The sequence below is a fragment of the Monodon monoceros genome, unplaced genomic scaffold, assembly GCF_005190385.1.
Source record: "Monodon monoceros isolate NGI ecotype Baffin Bay Population unplaced genomic scaffold, NGI_Narwhal_1 Super_Scaffold_1, whole genome shotgun sequence".
NCBI lineage: Eukaryota > Metazoa > Chordata > Mammalia > Artiodactyla > Monodontidae > Monodon > Monodon monoceros.
Genome location: NW_021703765.1, coordinates 23,083,252 through 23,105,822, shown reverse-complemented (window position 1 = coordinate 23,105,822; position 22,571 = coordinate 23,083,252). Strand labels below are relative to the sequence as shown.

The 22,571-nt window shown below is 46.9% G+C and overlaps 1 protein-coding gene across 1 annotated transcript; it reads right to left on the bottom strand.

The window, feature by feature from the left end:
* Positions 1–12,808: 12,808 nt before the first annotated feature.
* Positions 12,809–22,012, bottom strand: LOC114892632 (apoptogenic protein 1, mitochondrial-like). The gene is given in 4 exon segments (XM_029217786.1): positions 12,809–12,914; positions 13,123–13,177; positions 13,180–13,474; positions 21,923–22,012. Coding segments are annotated over 4 exon segments (546 nt in total).
* Between the last annotated feature and the right edge of the window lie 559 nt (positions 22,013–22,571).

The following is a 22,571-nucleotide window of genomic DNA, read 5'->3' as shown; positions in this document are numbered from 1 at the left end:
CTTTTCTGTGGCTTCTGTGATTGCATTCTGGCCAAAGTAGAGCTTGTATTATTGACTGTGCATCCTGGTTACTTCTACTTTTGTAATGGAAGCCTTGGGAATCGAATCCTCAGTGGGTCCTGTATTTATACATTTGGCTTGAAGCCTTATTTGTATATAATGATGCTTTTTTAAATGCTTAGAATACTATTTATTTCTCAAGTGTATATAATGTATAAAAATAAATATATGGTTAGTTTTTACTTTATGATTAACCGATTTCAAGATTTAAAATTTTAATAGTAAAATAATAAAAATCTACAAAATTCTTCATGGTCTAGCAACTCATTCTCAAAATTTGAAAGGATTATCCTGCCTAAGCCTAGGTTTTGACAAAAAGTTACTTTAATATAGGATATATTCTCTATTTGATACTAATTGTTGGTAAGAAGCAGACAACAACTCCTTTCACTGAAGAACAAGAGGAGAAATTATTCGAATCGCAGTAGGAAGTCCTGAAGGTGGATGTCTGGGAGGACTGGGGAGGAGGGCTGGGTATTGGGGAACGTTGGTGAGGATATAGGTTTGGTCCCATGGGATCTAGATAACAGTGACTTAAACCAGATAGAAGATGAATTCTCTATTGTGTTAAACTCTCAGCTGGTATTGAGGTTCTGTTCCATAAAGCCAGGCTCTTAGTTTTTGCTCTGTCATTCACAGGATGTTCCCCTCACCCCCGCAGTCCAAAGTGTCCCCCATTAGGTCCACTTCTAGCCCGTGGGAAGGTGGAAATGGGGGGAAATGTTACCTTTTAAGAGCATCAGTGAGGAGTTGCCCACATTGTATGGCCAGAAATCAGTCGGGTGATCACACCAGAAGCTGAAAAATACTGTCTTTCTTCAGGGTGCCCAGGGGCCCAGCTGAAAATGCAATTAAATATTTATTTATTTATTTGGCTGTGTCGGGTCTTAGTTGTGGCATGCGGGCTTTTCCTTGTGACGCTCGGGCTTCTCTCTAGCTGTGGTGGGTGGGCTTAGTTGCCCCGAGGCACATGGGATCTTAGTTCCCTGATCAGGGACTGAACCCACGTCTCCTGCATTGGAAGGCGGATTCTTAACCACTGGACCACCAGGGAAGTCCCAGGAATTCATTTTTATTCCCTTTAAGTTGTCCTTTAAATCATTCCATCTTGTAGTCAACTTTTAGTAAATTTAAACTGATCTATCACTATGAAGTTTGATGAAGTACATACATTTGACTTTATTTCTAGCCTTAAATGTTGAAACGTTTTAAAATGAGAAGAAAACTCTCTGCAAGGGGCCTTCATGATGGTGGGAAGTGGCTGTTCTTCACTTCCACCCAAGACATTCTGAAATACCAGGCTTAATCATGGACATGGTGGGGGGACTGGGTTAGAGACTAAGAAATATATTCTTAACCTAATTCAGGTGACAGAGGAAAGGGCTGAAGCCTTCTTTCTGGCCGACTAAAGGAACTTTTTGAAATTGCCGAAAGGTAGAAGTATAGTCTGGGTGCCTCCATTGTGTCTTGTCTGACTTGGGAGTTCAGTGGCGCCCCCTCTACAAATTAGAGTCAAGGTTCTTCCATGGGGCCTCCTTTGACTATATGAACAAACTGAAACACTGAACTCCTTGGAAGGATGGATGCCAAGTAGGTACTAGAACAGCCACTGTTACCAAATGTACTTTTCTCAGTTTTCACCTCTGTTTTCAGCGCTACTTTCTATCCTTCAACCCAGGCTCTTGTTTATTCAGAGTAGCTGACATCTGCAAGGGATCTGTTGGAAGCTTTGAAATGAACTCAGTCCTGCTCATGTATCAATGGCTAGTAGACCTCTAACCAGTTCAGAGTTATAAACATTGTTAAAAGAAGATGCTTGTTATCCAAATTAATCTTTGCCCCGAGGTAGCCAAGCACATCAAAAGGAAAATTTCCTGTTAGGGTAGGAGATCACTGGGTCAGGGCGGTCACCTTACAAATAGGCTAGTCCTCTTTGGGAATCTTTCCTCTAATCAAGTCCCCTAAAATATTGCTGGGTTTCCACAGCTGATTTCATTCCTCCACTCCTGATGCTGCAGATCCTCTAAGCACCAGCATTTGTTTTTCCATCCCCCTCCTACCCAATGATTTCCATGGCAGCAGTAGTTGCCTTGAGAGGGGGAGAAAGGTGTCAAAGCTGTCTTTGCTAACTGTGGGTTTATCTATAAATTGGGAGTGGTTTTTCCTAAAAAAAAAGCTTAATAAGCAAATAAAAGGAATAAGAGTAAAACAACTATAAACTAGGGTTCAAGTCATTTGTCTTCCTAAACGTCTGTGGTTAGCAATACAGTGTAACTTTGACTTTCCTTATGTAATATCAGCACATGTATGTATCGTGGTGGTGAGACAGGCTGGGACCTCGGACCATTTGCTGCAGTGCCGCAGTGCTTGCACCTGGACACACCTCTCCTTGAGCAACAAAACATAAAGAAACTATATGGGACTAAAAATAACTGTGTGCATGAGCAGGTGGGGCAAATTCTGGACCCAAAATATACAAAGAGACCAAAAAACCCAACTGCCACTTTCTAAGAGCCTGGAGCAAAAACAGGCGTGTTGGGAGCAAAAGCAGGGTACTGAGCATGACCCTGTGTGCAGCACCACCTAAGGGGCGGGCAAACCACCTAAGCTACGCCTCCGGCCCAACCCCTGGACACATCCCTACCTTCACCCCCTATAAAGAACAAGTTCGCCCCCCTCGGGGAGGGGGGAGTGAGCAAGCAATGGAACCTGTTTTTTGTTCTCGCTCCCCCGTGCTGCAGCAGGGGCCCCAATAAAGCCTCACCTAAATTTCTTGTCTGGCCTCTAGAGACAAGAAATTGTCTTCCCCTCTATTGATTGGGGAAGGCCAAGAACTCTGGTTGGTAACAGTGGGAAGAGTCTGGAAGCTAGGACAGGTCTAAGCAGGCAAGGGTTTAGGACCAGAGGTCAGCTGTAGCAGCAAGGAGCAGAGTTATCTGGACCAGCGCTAATTATCTCAGCCCAGAGGTATTCACACTCAACTTTGTTTATCATTTCACAGGAAGTGGGTGATCATAGTCAGACGCCACATACAAACTTGGAAGCGTTGAGGCCGGGAGCAGAGGGTGGGATTATCTGAATGGAGATGATCAGAATGGAGAAACTAAGAGTATACTATAGAAGTAAACATATTTTTGCTTCTGCCCTGGTCATCATCCCAGGACAACTTCAGTGGGATTGCTGTGAAGCTAGAGCCTCAACCAGTCACTGCGAAGGAGCATATTCCATCACGGCCTCAACTCATTGCCTGTATTCTGTCGGAGATATCGGTCCTCCTGTGGGTCCTGTGTCTTTTTTTAAGACACGCTCGTCTTCTTTCTGATTAGGCTGTCCCAAACTCTCTACACAGGCTTTTTTTTTGGCCAATCAAAAAGAAACCCTCAGCGATGTGGCTTCACAGACCCTGCAGTTCGTTTCCCTGGTGACCCAACTGCACTGCTGCAGAATTGCTCTTTCCAAATATACAAAACTTCTTTTCTTTTTTTTTTTTTTTTATCATTTTGGCCACACCACACAGCGTATGGGATCTCAGTTCCTCAGCCTGGGCTTGCACTCAGGCCACGGCAGTGAAAGCGCTGAATCCCAAACACTAGACCACCAGGGAACTCCCAAAACTTACGTTTTGGATAGAACAACTTTAAGTAAACACACAATTACTTATTTACAATGGCATTTTTATTTTTTTTATTTTTTTAACATCTTTATTGGTGTATAATTGCTTTACAATGGTGTGTTAGTTTCTGCTTCATAACAAAGTGAAGGCATTTTTATTTTTAAACAAAATTTTGAACATTAAAAAATGCCAAGATACCACTCAGATGGTGTAGTGGATGTGTGGAGGGCCAACTAGAAGCCCCCTTCAGAACTGAGGCACTCATCCCCCTGGCTGCTGGGAGTGTCGGCAGTTGAGGGCTCTCATCTGAGTCTGTCTGCAGGAATTACCCTCAGTCAACAAAGGGGCTTATGGTCACAGCCCCTCCCCAGAGGCAGTCCACAACCAGTGACCTCCTTGCCTGAAGACAGGACAACTCTGGAGGACTGTAGGAGCTGCACAGCTCCTGGTGGGATCAGCCAGGGCCTTTGTGACATCATAATTCACCTCTCCCCTGCCCAGTAGAAGTCCTGCCCTCAAACCTCCATCTCAGACAGTCTGTCTCCCAGGGAATCCAAGTGAAGACAGATGAGAATTTCCTAATCAGCTTGCAACTGATGCAAGAGCTTCAAGGAGTGGAGACAGAGACTCAGGGTCAGCCCGCAGGGCCCAGAGGTGAGATATGGAGAAAACAGGAAGCCAATAATCACTGGCCTCTTATGCCTGTTGGCTTACGGTCAAAGTCACGTCTCTCACTCAGAAGGGCTTCCCCTTCACACATCACCCTGACTTTGGGAGGAGGAGAAAGCACCTGGCAGGCTTCTGCCTCCTCATTGACACATGGGAGAGAGAGGGAAAGAAGACTTTTCGTCCCTTGAAAGCCGGAGGCCAACTGAAGCTGAATGGAGAAGCTCGGCCTCTGGGAACAGGGTTTCACAGCTGGAGGGGAGCTGATGGAAGGCGAAGACTCACTTTATAACTTTTCTCAACTCTTGTTCGATGGGAGCATGAGTGTGAGATGGGAAGTAGGAGGAAATAGTACCAAAAACAATTATAATATTAAGCATCGTGATACTCAAATGTATTTTTAGTCACTTATTGATGCTAATGAAACCCAGAGCGATCAGAACTGAAAGGTGGGCAACCAGGAGCCTCAGGAATGGATTTCCTCATCGCTCTTTGCTACAGATATTAGCCAGCATTCAGCCTTCCATTTTGACATAAATCCTGTCCTACTCCGATTCCTCACAGAATCACCCCACATTTTAAAAAAAAGTTAGAATAGGGCCTTTAAAAACAACCTTGGGTTAGCCCATGTAAATGAGTTTCACATTGCACAACAGATATATTTATGTAAATTTAGTTATGTAATAATGACTAATTAAAGGCATTATAAAGTCCTTTCATCTATGTTCCCTCATTTACCCTTTACAACAATATATGACAGGGGAGAAAACTGAAGCTCAAAGACGTCAGTGGGTGGTCCCGGGCCTCTCAGTAAGTGGATGAACTTGGACATAAACTTGGGTCTACAGACACTAAGCCTGTGTTATTTCCTTCCCTTAAAATAGCACTAGAAGAATTTACCTTCCAGAAGACTCCTGTATGAGTCTGTTTGTTCTCTGTATAAATCTGGATGTTCATCTATTACAAGGCGGGGGGCACCTGCTTTCTCTGAAGGAACACCCATTTCAAAACTTTCTCATAAGAAAACGACCAATGGGGCTTCCCTGGTGGTGCAGTGGTTGAGAGTCTGCCTGCCGATGCAGGGGACATGGGTTCGTGCCCCGTTCCGGGAGGATCCCACATGCTGCGGAGCAGCTGGGCCCGTGAGCCATGGCCGCTGGGCCTGCGCGTCCGGAGCCTGTGCTCTGCAACCGGAGAGGCCACAGCGGGGAGAGGCCCGCATACGGCAAAAAAAAAAAAAAAAAAAAGAAAACGACCAATGAAGAAACAATCTCTGTGGCGCTCAGGTGAGTGGGAGATTGGCATTCACTGAGATTTCCAAACTTGCCTAACTGGCTTGCTGTGGGACACCAGAATTGCCCACATTCCTGAAGAAATGTCCTAGAGATGTTTTACCGCAGAACCAACACACACAGTGGGAGGGGATGCTCCCTGAGGAGAGGAGCAGCTGGGGGACAGGAGCTGCCGTAGAGGATGGGGCTGCAAGGGAGGCCTGGACACTCCAGCTATTAGTGAGGCAGGCCCAGAGGGTTCTGGAAGAATAGAGGAGCCAGTGTGAAACCAGGCCCTATCCAGCCCCACTTCATTTAATCCTCACTCCGCTGCTATGAGATGAGTTTTCCTTTTGTTTCAAACATGGAACCCGAGGCTTGGAGAGGCTGAGTTGTCACAGGTCAGAACAATAAGTGGGATTTGAGTCCAGGCCTCTGACTCCAAATCTGCGGTTTTTAATCACTCGGTTCTATTGAGTCTGGAGGTAAGAAGGATAATGAACTGCACTGCATATTTAAAATATTTCTCCAACACTTACTCAGTGGAAAGGTCCAGGCTGAGAGGGACAGGTTGATGAGGGGGCAGCACCCAGCGTGGATACTTCCCTCAGCAGACAAATTCCTGCAGTCAGCATCCCCTCCCTCCTTGTGAGGCAGTCGGGGGCAGCACTGTGCTCCCCTGAGCTCACCTGAGTTGGGAGGTATGTCTTCTCCATCTTAATTAGCCCATCAGAGTATCCCTTATAAAAACAAGCAGTTCAGTGCCTGAGTGGCGGCCTCATAAACAGCATCGCCAGGAACGTGGCAGTGCTGAAGGCTGGATCCCAGGCGCTGCCGCCGCTCCCCATGTGGTCACCACAGACCACATCCGTGGACACTCTGGAGAAGTCTCACATTCTGTCTCCTGGCTTCGTTCTTTTTTCTTTTTTTTTTTTTTTGCGGTACGCGGGCCTCTCACTGTTGTGGCCTCTCCCGCTGCAGATCACAGGCTCCGGACGCGCAGGCTCAGCGGCCATGGCTCACGGGCCCAGCCGCTCCGCGGCATGTGGGATCTTCCCGGACCGGGGCACGAACCCATAGTCCCCTGCATCGGCAGGCGGACTCTCAACCACTGCGCCACCAGGGAAGCCCCTGGCTTCGTTCCTTACGGCCTGCTCCTAGGCTCTGCTCAGGGCTGGCAGCCTGCCTGGGAGTGCTGACTCCACCTGGTCCTCCTCCATCTGGCCCGGCCACTCCTGTTCCATGGCAGGGGTGCAGGAACGCTCCTCTCTGCCAGGAGAACAGGAGCTGAGGGAACCTGGTGATTGCTACCTTCTTGGGTGGCTTCCTCCCAGGAGACATCCCCTGCTTCTCAGAATGCCAAGAGCCCCAGGAAATCAGAGGACATCCTGCATCTATCCACCTTAATCTGTAAGAAGTTTGGATTATAGGGGCACCATCGTCTAGGAAGTGTGCCCCAGGGTTTGCACAATATGGTGAATAACCAATGGCCTATTCTCTTCATTTGATTTACTGTCCGTAATCATCTACATATTTTACTGAGGCTGAAGTCCATGGAATTTTGTTGAAAAGGACTTGAACTGAGTATTTTTTATTTTATATTATTTGTTTATTTACTTTTGGCCTCACCATGCAGCTTGCAGAATCTTAGTTCCCTGACCAGGGATCGAACCTGGACCCTCGGTGGTGAAAGCCCTGAGTCTTAACCACTGGACCGCCAGGGAAGTCCATGAACTGAATATTTTTTAAAAGTATAATTTTATACAGTCATTCAGACAGTTTTCCATCAAGGAATTAGTATTCTACCAGAATTCAGTTCACAATGGTGCAAATCTTATTGGGCCCAAGCCAATTTCAACATTTAGGAAAAGGTAAGCTAAAAGACTGTGCACAGGTGATGTGGGTGTGTGGGAATAAAGAAGAGAAATGGGGAAAGATGACCAGAGGTGACTGGCAAGGAAGGAAGACTCAGGAAAAGCCTGCATCTGCTATGATGTGCTTATCAGAAGGCTGGTAATTATTGGGAGAAAGGAAACACAAAAGATGAATATTCTGTCTAGGAGGTAAGCCAGCCTAGAGGTGTCGAGGAGCCTGTCCTAATCTATGTAAAGCAGGAAGGGTGGTCACCTGGTATTCACAAGATTCACCTGAGCTCTAAAGATGTGCAGGTTATTCCATGAATGAGAGACTCTGGAAGAACACTCGGCTGATGCTGGCAGAGTTTGAACTTCCTGGTGGAAGTTGGACCAGCCCAGCTTGCAGATGTGTACATAACTTCCCAATGCCTACTGGTGGGTTTGAACAAATTCCATGAAGATATAAATCAGCTAACACTATAAAGGAGTGTCATGAAGGCCAGGGGAAGATGCTGGTGCAGTGGGTCTGGCCACCACAGTGGCAGGCAGGAAGGTTTGGAACATCTGTGAATGTAACATCTGAATTCTCCTGTGTTATCCATCATGATGTCAATTTTCCCTTACCTTGTTCTGGAATAAGTCTCTCATGCATAATAAGTCGATACTCTAATAATGACTTAATTAATGGTCTTCCAATTTCCTTAGGAAAGAGAAATTAAATCCGTTAATTAAAGTGGGAAAATGAAGGAAAGAAAAAGCAAGTGGATTAGCCAAGATCTCACAGCTCAGTGACACCCAACTTGAGATTTTTGACTTAGTAAATGGACCAGAGGAATGTACCCTGATGTCTTCTCTCCCTGTATCAGCTTCTTTCCACTCAAAATGTTGGGGTGACCAGCAGGATTCTTATTTTTTTCTGGTCCTTTAAGAAAGCAAAAGGCAATTTTTTGTACACAAATGTTCATAGTAGCATTATATGTAATAGCCCAAAGTGGAAACAATCTAAATGTCTGTCAACTGAAGGATAGTTGAACAAAAAGAGGATATCTATACAATGCAATATCATTCAGTCATAAAAATGAATTAAGGTCTGATACACACTACAATATGGATGAATTTTGAAAACATTATGCTAAGATAAAGAAGTCAGTCCAAAAGACCACATTTGTATGAATCCATCTGTATGGAATAGAGTAGAATCTATATGGAAATGTCCAGAATAGGCAAATCTATAGAAACAGAAAGTTGATTATTGGTTGCCTTGGGCTGAGGAACTTAGGGGTGAGGGGGTGATACAGGGTTACATTTTTTAAAATTAATTAATTTATTGTTGGCTGTGTTGGGTCTTTGTTGCTGTGCGTGGGCTTTCTCTAGTTGTGGCAAGCGGGGGCTACTCTTCGTTGCGGTGTGCGGGCTTCTCATTGTGGCGGCTTCTCTTGTTGCGGAGCACGGGCTCTAGGCATGTGGGCTTCAGTAGTTGTGGCTCACGGGCTTAGTTGCTCCGTGGCATGTGGGATCTTCCCGGATCAGGGCTCGAACCCATGTCCCCTGCATTGGCAGGTGGATTCTTAACCACTGCGCCACAGGGAAGACCCCAGTATTTCTTTCTGAAACGATGAAAATGTTCTAAAATTGACTTTGCTGATGGTTTTGCAACTCTGTGAAAATACTAAAAATCATTGAACTGTACACTTTCAGTGGGTGAATAGTATGTTAACTATATCTCAATAGAATGGTTAAAAACCAGTAAGGAGAGACCATTAGTAAGATTTGGGGTGTTGTCGATGGGAAGCCTCAGTTTTTTTTGGACTTCTTGGCATAGTCCTGGGACCAGAGCTGAGTGCCAGTGCAAGGGGTAAAGGAGAGAGCCTGGACTGGACACACTGGAGGCTGAAGCCAGTAGGCATTCAATAGCTGAATGAACAAGTATTGAAATTCCTGCCTCTTTGTTAATGCCCAATCAGTGAGGAGGGAGAGGAAAGAGTTTGGCTTAAGTCTTAGGATTTGGAGCTGGGAAGTGTTTCTGAGGGTGGCCCAAAGCAATTTTGAAGTAAGGTTTTAATAGAACCAACACTACTGTGTATTCACTCATCTCTTACTCCTCAGAGAGTACTCCTCTGGGGCCTCATTCGAGGTCTTGGTGCTGAGGGATTGAGAGGGGGAGGCCTTCATTTGGTACCCAACATGGAAACCTGGAACAGGAAACCAGCTGCCCTGAGAAATGTCATCTCCCATTGTAGCGTGTGGCATTATAAGTTAAACGTGAAGATTTCTCCAGCAGCAAAGCTCACCAAACACTGAAATGAGTCATCTCTGGGAAGATGTGGAAACCTTTATGTATGAGGACACATGGGAATTAGATACAACCCATTATGAGACTGGAACATGGATTATTCGGCCTCTGGAAAGCCCACGGTCAATGGAGGCTGCAATTTCACCTGCTGAGGGATCAAGTTCAGGTGTGGTCTAGTGGGATGAACACAGTCAAATGGGTCATTTCACTCAAGTTTTAAACCGGCTCTTGCTACATTAATTTATTGGGTTATGCTAGGGCAAGACACTTGCGTCTACAAATCTAGTATAAAACTCTGAGCCAGGACTGGTTTTGAAAGAAATGGTGAAGCCATCCTGTGCTTTCCCCATCACCCCTGTACTTCAATTCAACTGTGCTGATGCCCAAGTGCCAGCGTTACACCAATCTAGTCCCTCCCCCTGTCTCTTATTAAGCTGGCTGGTAGAGAAGCTTCAGGAAGAGAACGGCTTAGGCTAAAACCTTCTGATAAACAAATTCATGCTAAGATATGTGTGACCAAGAGTTATTTAATGTGTTGCAATTTAAGAAAGGAAGTCAGTTACCTTAAGGAACAATTTAATGAACCCGTACCTCATTGCAGTGGAATTTTTTGTTTTGTTTTATTTTGTTTTAGGTGGCTGGGCTTTCTGGATGCTTCTTAATTGACCTCAGATCAGCGTATCTCCAACTTTAATGGACACATGAACAACCTGAGACTCTCGTTAAACTTGGCTCTAACTCAGTAGATCTGGGATGGGGCCTGAGAGTCTGCATTTCTATCAAGCTCCCATGGGGTGCTAACATGGCTAGTAGGGACCACCTTTTGAGAGTCCTTAGTGACCACCACCCTACATTTAGCAATACTAATGCACGCAGGAAGTTGAGCTGCTCTTTCTTGGAGTCCCCTTGACAAGTTGTACATCCTTTCATTAGAGCACTTAAGACATTGTGTTGTAATTATTTGTTTAGGGGCCAGCATCTCTATTACACTGAGAGCTCTCACACAGCATGTCTTACTCACCTCCACCTCCAGGTGGTCGGATAAGGTCATGAACTCTGAGAGCTCTTGCATGGTATCTCTGTTTCTGCTTGGCCATGTGGTGTAAACCAGTGCTTTTCAACCCTAACTTCAGATTAGGGGAATTTAAGAAATAATCAATGCCCAGGTACACTCCAGTGCTTTGATTCAATTGAGCTGTTTGGGGGCTTATGTAGGGATGATTTTAGAAGCCTTCCAGGGTCTTACAACTCAACAGTAAAAAGACAAATAAACCAACTGAAAAATGGTCAAAAGATTTGGAGAGATATTTCTCCAGAGAAGACATACAAGTGGCCAATATGTACATGAAGAGATGTGCAAAATCATGAGTCATTAGGGAAAGGCAAGTCAAAGCCTCGAGATACAACTTCACACCTGATAAGGTAGCTATAATAAAAAGTAAAAAAGAAAAAAAGAAAAGAAGTGTTGGTGAAGATGCAGAGAAATCAGAACATGTATCCACTGCCGATGGGAATCTAAAATGGTGCGGTTGCTTTGGAAAACAGTTTGGCAGCTCCTCAGAAAGTTAAGTATGGAGTTACCATATGATCCAGCAATTTCATTCCCAGGTATGTCCCCAAGAGAACGGAAGACATATGTTCTCACAAAAACCTGTACATTAATGGACCTAACAGCATTATTCACGTTAGCCCCAAAGTGGAAATGACCCAAATGTCCATCAACGGATGAATAAATAAATAAAATGTGGTATATCCATACAATGAAATATCATTTGCCATAAAAAGGAATGAAGTACTGATACATGCATAGATGAACTTCAAAAACATTGCGCTAAGCGAGAAAAGCTAAAGGCCGCATATTGTATGATTCCATTTACATAAAATGTCCAGAATGGGCAAATCCATAAAGACAGAAAGTAGACTAGTGACTGCCAGGGGCTAGGGGAGGGAGGAATTGGGAGGCACGGGCTTTCTTTTCAGGGTGATGGTAATGTTTTAGGACTAGACGGTAGTGATCGTTGTACAACATTGTGAAGAATGTTCTAAAATGTTCTAAAAGCCATTGAATTGTCCACTTTAAAATGGTCAAATGATGTATTTTATGTTGTGTGAATTTCATCTCAAAAATAAAAAGTTAAAAACTTTCTGGGGATTCTGATTTGCAGCCAAGTTTGAGAACCTCGGTGTAAGGTAACCTGGGGTACATGCTCCAACATTTGCTATCAGAAGAGGATGGTGTTAAACTGAAGGTCTCAGCTTTAAATGCACATTGCCATGACCTGGGGACTGTTAAAAATGCCCATGTCTGGGTCCCCACTCCCCAAATCTGATTTGATTGTTCTGGAGGGGCGGACTGGACAAGCTCCTCAGGGAATTCTAACAGGTAGCCAAAGTGGAGACTGTGAAGCACAAGTTCCTAAACTTTAGGGTCACAGTGATCACCAGAGGCCTGGAGGAGGAAGGGGGCACTGGGAACTTTTTTTAAAAATTTATTTTATTGGGGCTTCCCTGGTGGCGCAGTGGTTGAGAGTCCGCCTGCCGATGCAGGGGACACGGGTTCGTGCCCCGGTCCGGGAAGATCCCACATGCCGCGGATAGGCTGAGCCCGTGAGCCATGGCCGCTGAGCCTGCGCGTCCGGAGCCTGTGCTCCGCAACGGGAGAGGCCACGACAGTGAGAGGCCCGCATAACGCAAAAAAAAACCACAAACAACAGTAACAAATTTATTTTATTGAAGTATAGTTCATTTATAATGTGTTAATTTCTGCTGTACAGCTAAGTTATTCAGTTATACATATATATATACATTCTTTTTGTTTGTTTGTTTGTTTTCACAGTGCTTGGGTTTTATTTAACATCACTTCCATGACCAAGAGCCAGCTTGGAATCCACAGTCAGGATGGAGCCACGTGGGCCACAGCACACCAGGACCCGCGTCCTCCCAGCCTGCCCTGCACACACAGCTCTTACAGCCCTCGTAAAACGAGCTCCTATAAGCAGCTGTTTCTCGTGGAAACTTAGATGCTGGGTGGGTGGGTCAGGGTGGGCTTCTAATTGCTGGTCTTCTTTCGTTTCAGTCTAAGCTTGTTCCAAATCCTCTCCAGGGCCACTTTTCCCATGAAGAAGGGAATAGCAAAATTACGCTTGTACCAGTCCCTTTTTATAGGTGGTTTGTCTGTATTAGGATCCAAGCAATGTCTACAAACTGCATGAAGTCTCTTTTATTCTATAATATTAGTTGCCCCGTGTAGAACCCACTGTCTACGCACTAGGGGTGCAAGCTGCTTTAGGGCTGCCACGCAAGTAACTTTAATCTGTCAATTTTATTTAAAAGTGCAAAAACTAAGTTGATAGCGACTTCTACCTGTTGTAATACATGTGCTTCTGAAAATTTTTACTTAAAAATTCCTTGTAAAATCAACCATTTCTTCTGCATTCAATGTTGCTTTTTGACCTGACTCAGCTCTCAGTTCCAGACCTTTGGCTTTCAGTCTTGAGTCAATAAATTTTTCTTTTTCCTTAAGAAAAGTCAAATTCTGGTTCTCCCAGAACTGTTGGTTCCATTCTTGTGTTTCTTGTCTTAATTCTCTTAACTTTTGTTCCAATGGTGATTCGTTTTCAGGGACGTAGAAGTGAACAGGTCGAAGGTTTGAATATTTATCTGGGGGTCCTATCCAATCATGGCAAGATTTTCCTGGAGGGCAGAATCTTGAGACCTGCTAGTATTGGAGGGTCTGCTGCGGAGTCGGGGGGTGGCTGTGGCTCACTGTGGGGACAAGGACACTGGCAGCAGCAGTTCTGGGAAGCACTCCTTGGCGTGAGCCCTCCCAGAGTCCGCCATTAGCCCCACCAAAGAGCCCAGGTAGGCTCCAGTGCTCTACATTCTTCTTTATATTCTTTTCCATTATGGTTTATCACAGGATATTGAATAGAGTTCCCTGTGCTATACAGTAGGCCCTTGTTTATCCATTCTCCATATAATAGTTTGCATCTGCTTATCCCAAACTCCCAATCCATCCGTCCTCCACCTCTTCTTCCCCTTGGCAACAGCAAGTCTCTTCTCTATGTCTGTGAGTCTGTTTCTGTTTCACAGAAAAGTTCATTTGTGTCATATTTTAGATTCCACATATAAATGATATCATATGGTATGTCTTTCTCTTCTGACTTCACTTAGTATGATCACCTCCAGGTCCATCCATGTTGCTGCAAATGGCATTATTTCATTCTTTTTTTATGGCTGAGTAGTATTCCATGTTCTTTATCCATTCGTCCGTCAATGGACATTTAGGTTGTATCCATGTCTTGGCTATTGTAAATAGTGCTGCTATGAACGTAGGGGAGCCTTTGTTATCAACAAGCTCCCCGGTGATGGTGATGCAGGTGGTCTGCACCACACTTTGAGAACACTGCTTTGGGGAAGGGATCTCAAAATTTAATGTGCATACAAGTCACCCAGGACCTTGTTAAAATGCAGCTTCTGGTTCAGTGTTTCTAACCAGCTCTCAGATGATGCCAGGGATACTGGTCTGCAGACCACAGTTTGAGTCACAAGGTTATAAAGCTGTGGTTCTCGGAGTGGGTTCTCTGGACCGGCATTAGCATCACCTGGGAACGCATTAGAGATGCAGATTCTCAGGCTCTACTTCAGACGTACAGAAGCTCTGTAGCTGATCTGTTTCAACAAGCCCTCGCAGTAATTCCGTTGCAGGCTGGGGTCAGAGGACCACTGCAGAGCACAGCAAGTGCTCTTACCCCCCAGAAATGCCTCACACAAAAGCCTGGACCAGCATCCCAATAAGGGAGCTGAGGGCTGTAAACTCAGAGGTGCCAGTGGCCTCAGGGGGCCACTGATTCTGAGCAAAGGAAGCCGTAGAGAAGGAGGTGTTAGAGTGGGGTGGTGGGCACCCCTGAGGACTAACGAGGTCTTCAGCCCAGGATGGTGGCAGAAGGAAAGGCCAGCACAGAACCGGGCCGTGGGGCAACAACGGTCAGGGGTGGGGGGGTACATTTGTGGCAGAAGTGAATCTGTGACCCAGGGCCTCCTGTCTTCACTGTGTCCCTTCTACAGCTCAGGCACCTGCCTTCCCAGGTCCCCAGACCCCTTGGGAAAGCTAAACAGCCACCCACTTATACGGAAGGTGTTAGGAACTTGATTTGCTACTTCTTCCTGGGTCATTTGCATTAAAAAGTGGCTTTCAGGGGAAAGCAATGTTTCTAAAGTGCAGTTTTAAGGTTTAGGGTGCCTGGCTAGGAAGCTGCCTGGTCTTCAAATCACACGTCTCAGAGACAGCCTATGGGACAGATGAATGCGGCTCTGCCTCCAGCTTTCCCCGGTGAGGGCTGGCGGGGCCCCTCCCTGGGTTCGGGCCAGGCTGCAGGAGCTGAGGAATTCCCCCTCTGCTCAGCTGCCTCCTGGAATCTCTCACCGCCCTATCCTCTGTGGGAGAGAGGCAGCAATTAGCATAACTGGAACAGATCCTCTTTGTCTACATTCCAGACTGTGGGATTCAGGCCTCCCCCAGAGACATGTTAATTACGTGGAAGGGACCCTGGGTGCCCATTGGCACCAAATCCTCGCCGCAATGTTGCTGCTGCTGGAAATGAACCAGGTGTAGGTGAAGCCACAGCCCGGGCTTGTGCATTGATTAACCTGCTTCCCAACCAGGAAACCTGCTGCTCCAGTCCTTCAAGCTCTCTCAGTATCTTCCTCCTCCAAGTTTCCCCAGTCCTCTGTGGTCAGGAAAATATGCTTACTCTTGGCATGAGTATCTTCCATCACCTCACCCATGACTGGCTTTCCTTCCCATCTGGACTGTGGTTTCTTCACAGGGGACCTTGTTTTATACTTAATTAATGAATCAACCAAACAATCAATCAATGTTTGTTAAAGAAAGCTTTTTTGCCAAGCACCGTGCAAAGATCAGTAAGGCACCATCTGCAACAAGGCCTGTACAACTTAGTTAGGGGTGCAGGGGTACATAGCCAAGTGATCAGTTACATGCCAATGGTGAATAGAGGATGCTCTGGGAAGATTGAAGGGGGTTACAGAAATGTGTCTGGGAAGGAGTGAAAGGAGGAGCAATGGAGGGCTTCCTGGAAGAGGTGCCATTTGAACAAGATTAAGGATGAGTAGGGTTTACCACATGGGGGTTACAGACAGAGGAAAAAGCATGTACAAAGTCACCTGGTGGGACAGAGTTTCGGGCTTTTCTGGGGTCACAGGCTTCAGAGGCGAACTGGAGAGGCAGGTGGCTGGGTCCTAGAAGGTTTTACCTTCCAAGCCAAAGAGTTTGGAGGTTGACTTGAGGGCACTGTGCAACCAGTGAAGGATTTGAATAAGGGGGTAGTGTGGTCAGAGTTTTAGAAAGAGAGGGCCACAGTGCGGAGGGCAGACTGGGGGGGATGACCTGGAAGGGGGGACTAGGGAGGCATCAGGAGGGTGGGATCAGGGAGACTGAGAAAGGAGGAGGCAGGGGCCGAGAGACCAGGTACCACAGGGGTTTATGAGATGAAGATGGGCGTGTTGGATTATCAATCATGAGGTTACTGGTGATTTAAGAGCAGTTTCAGTGGAGCGGGGAATAAGTGGAAGATACTTTCAAAAAGCTTTGCTTGGAAGGGTGGGAGATGATAAAATGAAGTGAAAGGGGAGCAAGGGTAGGGAAGATCTTCTTTTTAAGACAGATTTTGTATATATCTCTATCGTTTCACTTTCCCAGTTTCACTGAAATTATCTGTGCGGGTGGATGCCTGCCTCTCTGACCACCCCAGCATCCCACGCATCCCAGTCTGGGTTAGGGGCTGCTCCTCTCTCAGAGCCCCAGCCCTATGAAGAGCTCTGGCAAAGCACACAGGTGGTGAACTGGGTTGTCAGTTTCTTACGTGTCTTCCTCTTTTTTTTTTTTAATAAATTTATTTTATTTATTTTTGGCTGCATTGGGTCTTTGTTGCTGCGCCCAGGCTTTCTCTAGTTGCAGCGAGCGGGGGCTACTCTTTGTTGTGGTGTGCAGGCTTCTCATTGCGGTGGCTTCTCCTGTTGCGGAGCACAGGCTCTAGGCACGCAGGCTTCAGTAGTTGTGGCATACAGGCTCAGTAGTTGTGGCCCGCGGGCTCTAGAGCACAGGCGCAGTAGTTGTGGCTCACGGGCTTAGTTGCTCCACGGCATGTGGGATCTTCCTGGACCAGGGCTCGAACCTGTGTCCCCTGCATTGGCAGGTGGATTCTTAACCACTGCACCACCAGGGAAGTCCCGTGTCCTTCTCTTGACCGTGAGGAGCACAAGAACTGAGCCCATGTAGCTAGGGGTTCCCAGAACCTATCCCGGTGCCTGGCACAAAGGAGGTGCTCAAAAAATGTGCCTTGAACCAGCTTGTGTGAATGAGATGGCTGATGAGGGCTCCTGCTTCCAGCCACTGCCTGGAGACCCAAGGGAGTGAACTGTGATTGTCCTCGTGCTGGAGCCACAAAGCATCTGGTGACTCTCGTGTGATCAAGAAAAATGGTGAAGAGCTGAGGGCTTTGAGGTTTCCCTGCTTGTCAACCTGGAGCCAATGCCTTGGGAATAAATGTCTAAGTGCAAGTTCAAGCATGTCCATATCAGGTATGTGGACCCAGAGTAGCTCACCTGTGTTCCTGGAACTGTTGTCTGTGGGTGCCAAGGGTGTGCTAAGTCTTATCCCTACTAGGTCACACAGTCTCCAAAGGAAGCAGAGTCATCAGTGATGATTTTGTAAACAGGGGCTGTAAGTGAAAGGCTCTGACCACTCACAGATGATGTTCCCTCCTCACTGATCCTGGAATTCTCTTGATCTCTGAGGGTGTGAGTTGTACCTTACCTGTACGGCAGGTAAGTTGTACCTGACGTAACCTCACTCTCCTCATCTGGAAAGTCAAGGCGTCATTCCAGCTCCAGTCGGCTTGGATTCTTCTTAATTTTTAGATCCTTTCTTGAGATTAGGTTTTGATAGGAAGAGCCTGGAAGGATGTTATGCACCTGAGAGGGAAGAAGGGCTTCTGTGGAGGGTGAGGGACTGAGAAATGGGAGGTTACGGCTCTGGGAAACACTTGTCCACTTCCCTACCCTCACGTCACTTCCCACACAATTGAGGAGTCAGGATGACCACAGCCGTGAGACAGCCTAACAATCAAAGCACGTTCTTGGTGATGGCAAGTTCACGTGAAGTCATATACATGGTCTCCAATGGGAAGTGGAAATTTGGACCAGATCTGTTCAGACCTGCCCTGAAAGTAACCCAAAGGCCCATGAGGTGGTCTCAGAACTCCTGGGACCGTTCTCTGTGGGATCTGCTCACTGGATCTGCTCTGGCCTGGACAGCCTCTAATTCTGTCCTGTGCTGTAACCAACCTCTCAAGGTAATCCAGGGCCAGATCAGACCCAGCCCATCGGGAGGAAAGGCAATCTCGCTGTTCTACAGAGAAAGCACTGAAGGAACCTCTGTCTGCCCTTGATGCCATGAAGACGCTACCCCACGAAGGCCTGGTTTGGAGTCTCGGTGGATAGAGCAGAGATTCTGCGAGAGCTTTCTTCACCCCCTGGTTCTGATCAGGCAGCGAGAGCGTATTCTGTGACTCGGTCAGAGCTCGCTGTAAGGAGTGGTTATCACATCTCAAATTGAGGAGACCATCCCTGATGCTTTGTTGCCAATTGGGCTTGAGAGGATGAAGAAGTTACAGGATCTTCAGAGTCTGTTTGTAACTTTCAGTACAATAATCACTCTCTAAAAAAGGAGGTATTGCGCTTTCACAGGAAAAGAACGTGAACTAGGAGTCAGAAGACCTGAGTGATTCTGCCACTTAAAAGCCAAAAACCCTTCACAACCTGGGTGTCAGTTTTCACGTCTCTAAAATGGGAATAAGAGTACCTGTCTTAGGCCCTCACGGGCTAGTCTTGAGGATCAAGTGAGCTAAAAATGTGAAAGAGCCCTTGCGGTAAGGGATGGTACTTTTGATTACAAATCACCTGGACTTTCCCTCCTCCAGATATTCGCTAAATCAGAACACGTGGGCCCACAGGGTGTGGTCCACACGGGTATATGTGGGTGTGGGGCTCTTTCAGCCCAGTTTGGGGTCCTCCAGCTGGTAGCACAGTCTGCTGCCTTGTGTCTCTTGCTCATTTTGTCCTACAGAAGAGCCAGCGAGGGCTTCAAAGCAGGAAATGTTTTCACAGTTTCTGCCACGAGAAAACCAAGCTTTCCCAGGCTGTACTTCGAGCCCCGCCTTGCTGGAGAAGATCGGAGACTGGTCTTTATCTCTGTGACAGTTAGACCCTTTATAGTCAGTCAGGCATTTTATTGTTTCCCCAGTGATGACATGGTTGGAATTCAGCCCATGTCTTTGTAGTACTTGCCGGTGTCAGATTAATAAGGGGGAAGGAGAAGGAATCATGTGCTGGACAATGAAAGCTGTGAGCCTGGGACTTTACAAACTCCCAGCAATTCTCTTTTGGTCGGGAGGCAGCTGTGCTAGGAAGGGTCGAAGATCTGGAATTCTTTCTGATCTGGCTGCTGGGAGTGGGGCAGGGGGCTTGTAAGTCTCTGGGCATCATCTTGTTAAAACTCTCTTATATGAAGCAGGCCAGTGCCAGAAGAGGGGCTTGTCTGGGGACCATCTTTGAGTGGTGGCTGAGCCAAAATGTCGGCATCAGGACTGTGGAATTTAGCCAGAAACAGATCAATTTCATGCAGAGAGCAACTTTGAATAGGGAAGCAAGGATCAATAACTTAGGATTCCGACTCTTCAGGAACCTACAGGAAAGGATATTGAATATAGCCACATACGGTTATGACCCGGGGGGACTGTGGTGACCACTACTAGGGAGGTACCAACACTGTGTGAAGGGGGATTTAGAGTTTTGCTATAGTCTTAATGTGTGTCCCCCCAAATTCCTATGTTGAAGCCTAATCCTCAATGTGATGGTATTAGCAGATGGGGTCTTTGGGAAGTGGCCTCTAATGTCATGAGGGTGGAGCCCTCATGGACGAGATTAGTGCCCTTATAAAAGAGATCTCAGAGAGCTCCCCAGCCCCTTCTACTATGCGAGGTACAGTGAGAAAACCAGAAAAGGGCCCTCACCCGACCATGCTGTGATTTGGACGTCCAGCCTTCAGAACCTTGAGAAATAAATGTCTGTCATTTATAAGCTATCCAGTCTCTGGCACTGCATTATAGCAGTCCAGATGGACTAAGACAGGTATTGTCGGGAGAGTCCCAGGAATCTGATGGTTGGTGGGTAGCTGCACAACCACGCCCATGGACATGTGTCTCCACAGAGCCTCACATTTTGGCCACCATGAGCTGGTAGCCTGAGAGCATCATTTCATCAGTCTGGGTTTGAAGTCAGTCTCTTCTGAGGCAAACAAGTAGCTATTTCATAGGCCATATCAGATGCGTACCCAGGGATGACTACCTGCCCTGGAAGACAGTTGCCCAGGGACTCTAAGCCTGTCACCCTACGATGCCTCCTCTGACTTGAACTAGCCTGTGTCCCAAAGATGAGGGCCCTCCTATTTAGAAAAAGAAAAGAAAAATAGAAACCATCAGAAGCAGCCTCTTCCCCTTCCTGGTCACCAAACTTTCCTTTATTTGTTTGCACCCTTTGATCCTTCTCTGGATCACAGTGGAAGTTGTGTCTGTGATCTCCTCTTGTCCACCTCCTACACCATCACCCCCAATTTCACAACGTACTAATCTCCTTAAACGTCTCCTCTCTCCCAGGTCTTTATCCCTTCTCCCTGGGCTAGTCTGCTTTCCACCTGCATTTAACACAATCAAGTCTCATTCATTCAAAAAAATAAAAGCCTCCCTCCTGTCTTCACATGCCCTGCCACTCTGTTTCTCACACCATCTGGAAGGTGTTTTCTATACTTGCCCTGTCCACCACTTTCCCCCCTCGTGTTCACGCCTGAACTCACTGCTTTCTGGCTTGTCCGTCTACCACTGGGCCAAGACTGCTCTCAGTGTGGTACCAAAGGCCCGTCTGTAGAGCCAGTGTGACTTTTCTCGGCAGATTTGATTCTTTTGACCTCTTTTTTCCTAACAAGAGAAAACCCCCCACTCTTTCCTTAAATCCCCTGACACCACACGTTCCTGCTTTTCCTGGGTCTCCAGTTTCTCCTGCTCTGTCTCCTCTCACCAGTTTCTGTTCTTGTGTCCTGAGCTTTCTTCTCTTTCTCTCTTTTTACACTCACCCTCACCTATTTCATCCAGTTATATAAGGCAAAATCCACCACCTGTCTCAGATTCCGGCCTAGGCAGATTTCCTGAGCTCTGCTTTGATGTCTCTGGACACCCACAGTGAGTACGTGAGCCGTCTCCCTCCCTGTGCTTCAGTGAGCAACATGGTTGGTAACTCTGTTAGTCAGAAACCTGGCTTTGTGAGTAAGGTGTGGGGTGAATGGTGAGTACATGAACATTTCCCTTGAGCCCACAGTTTCTCCCACCACCCCAGGAAAGTAGGTTCTGGAAGGAGAGAGAGAAGGTGGGGAAGGAGAGGAAGAAGGAGACGGAGAGAGAGAGAGAGAGAGAGGCATGAGATAGCGTATGATCTCTTTTCTAAGGCTGAGCATCTGTGACATGTTTTATCCATGTTTACAGCACGTTAATGGTGAAAAGTTGTCAATGCAGGATTCTGGCAGATTCCTCATCAGAGGACACTTCAGAGAATGCCCTTGAGGATGAACCCAAACAAGAAAATAGTCCTGATTTTTTCTTGAGCTTAGGTCTGGGTCAGGTGCCTCAGCAGAGCATTGATCCAAAAGCTGAAGTCCCCAGACAAGAAGCAGTGACTAGGAGAGGGCCGGTGGAGGGGGGGGGGCGGGGAGGGAGGAAAGGCTGGACGTGCAGACGGTGCCACCATCCTGACATTACAACCAGGGAGGGGCTGCTGAGCACTGGTGAAGGAGTCTGGCGTCACTGGAGGGAAGAAGGGATACCCACCATCTCCCAGGGACTCAGCTTCAGGCAAACAGACCCTGGAGGCCTGGGAGGGTGGGGGGCCCATTATGGGAGGAAGAGGCCGCAGGGAGACTCCAAAGATGATACGAGCCAGCCCTCTTCACCTCCAGTGGGGAGACCAGAGGCCAAGGGTGTGCCTGAGCCTTCAGTGGGGCTCGACCATCCAGCTTTTGGTGGAGAGGTTCTCGTACCTCCTCACAGGCTCTGAGCAAAAAGCCCAGCATCTCCTTGCTGTTCTTGGTTTTGAACAGCCTGGATAGCTCCTTGGAAGACTGGCTCATGATCTCTACTCTTCTGGTTCATTCTTTTTTTTTTATTTTAATTTTTATTTATTTTTGGCTGTGTTGGGTCTTCATTGCTGTGTGCAGGCTTTCTCTAGTTGCGGCGAGCGGGGGCTACTCTTCGTTGTGGTGTGGGACCTTCTCATTGTGGTGGCTTCTCTTGTTGCAGAGCACAGGCTCTAGGCACGCGGGCTTCAGTAGTTGTGGTGCGTGGGCTCAGTAGTTGTGGCTCATGGGCTCTAGAGTGCAGGCTCAGTAGTTGTGGCGCACGGGCTTAGCTGCTCCACAGCATGTGGGATCTTCCCGGACCAGGGCTCAAACCTGTGTCCCCTGCATTAGCAGGCGGATTCTTAACCACTGTGTCACCAGGGAAATCCCTTCTAGTTCATTCTGTCTCATTCTGCTTTTCCCTTGACGTTCTTCTAACTGCGTAATTCTTCTACTCCAGTTCTAATCTGTATCGGGCCCCCTAATCTCTCAAGAGACAGATATCTGTCATAAGGTTTGGCTTTAAGGAGGTTTTCTTTGGGAATTCCCTGGCGGTCCAGTTGTTAGGACT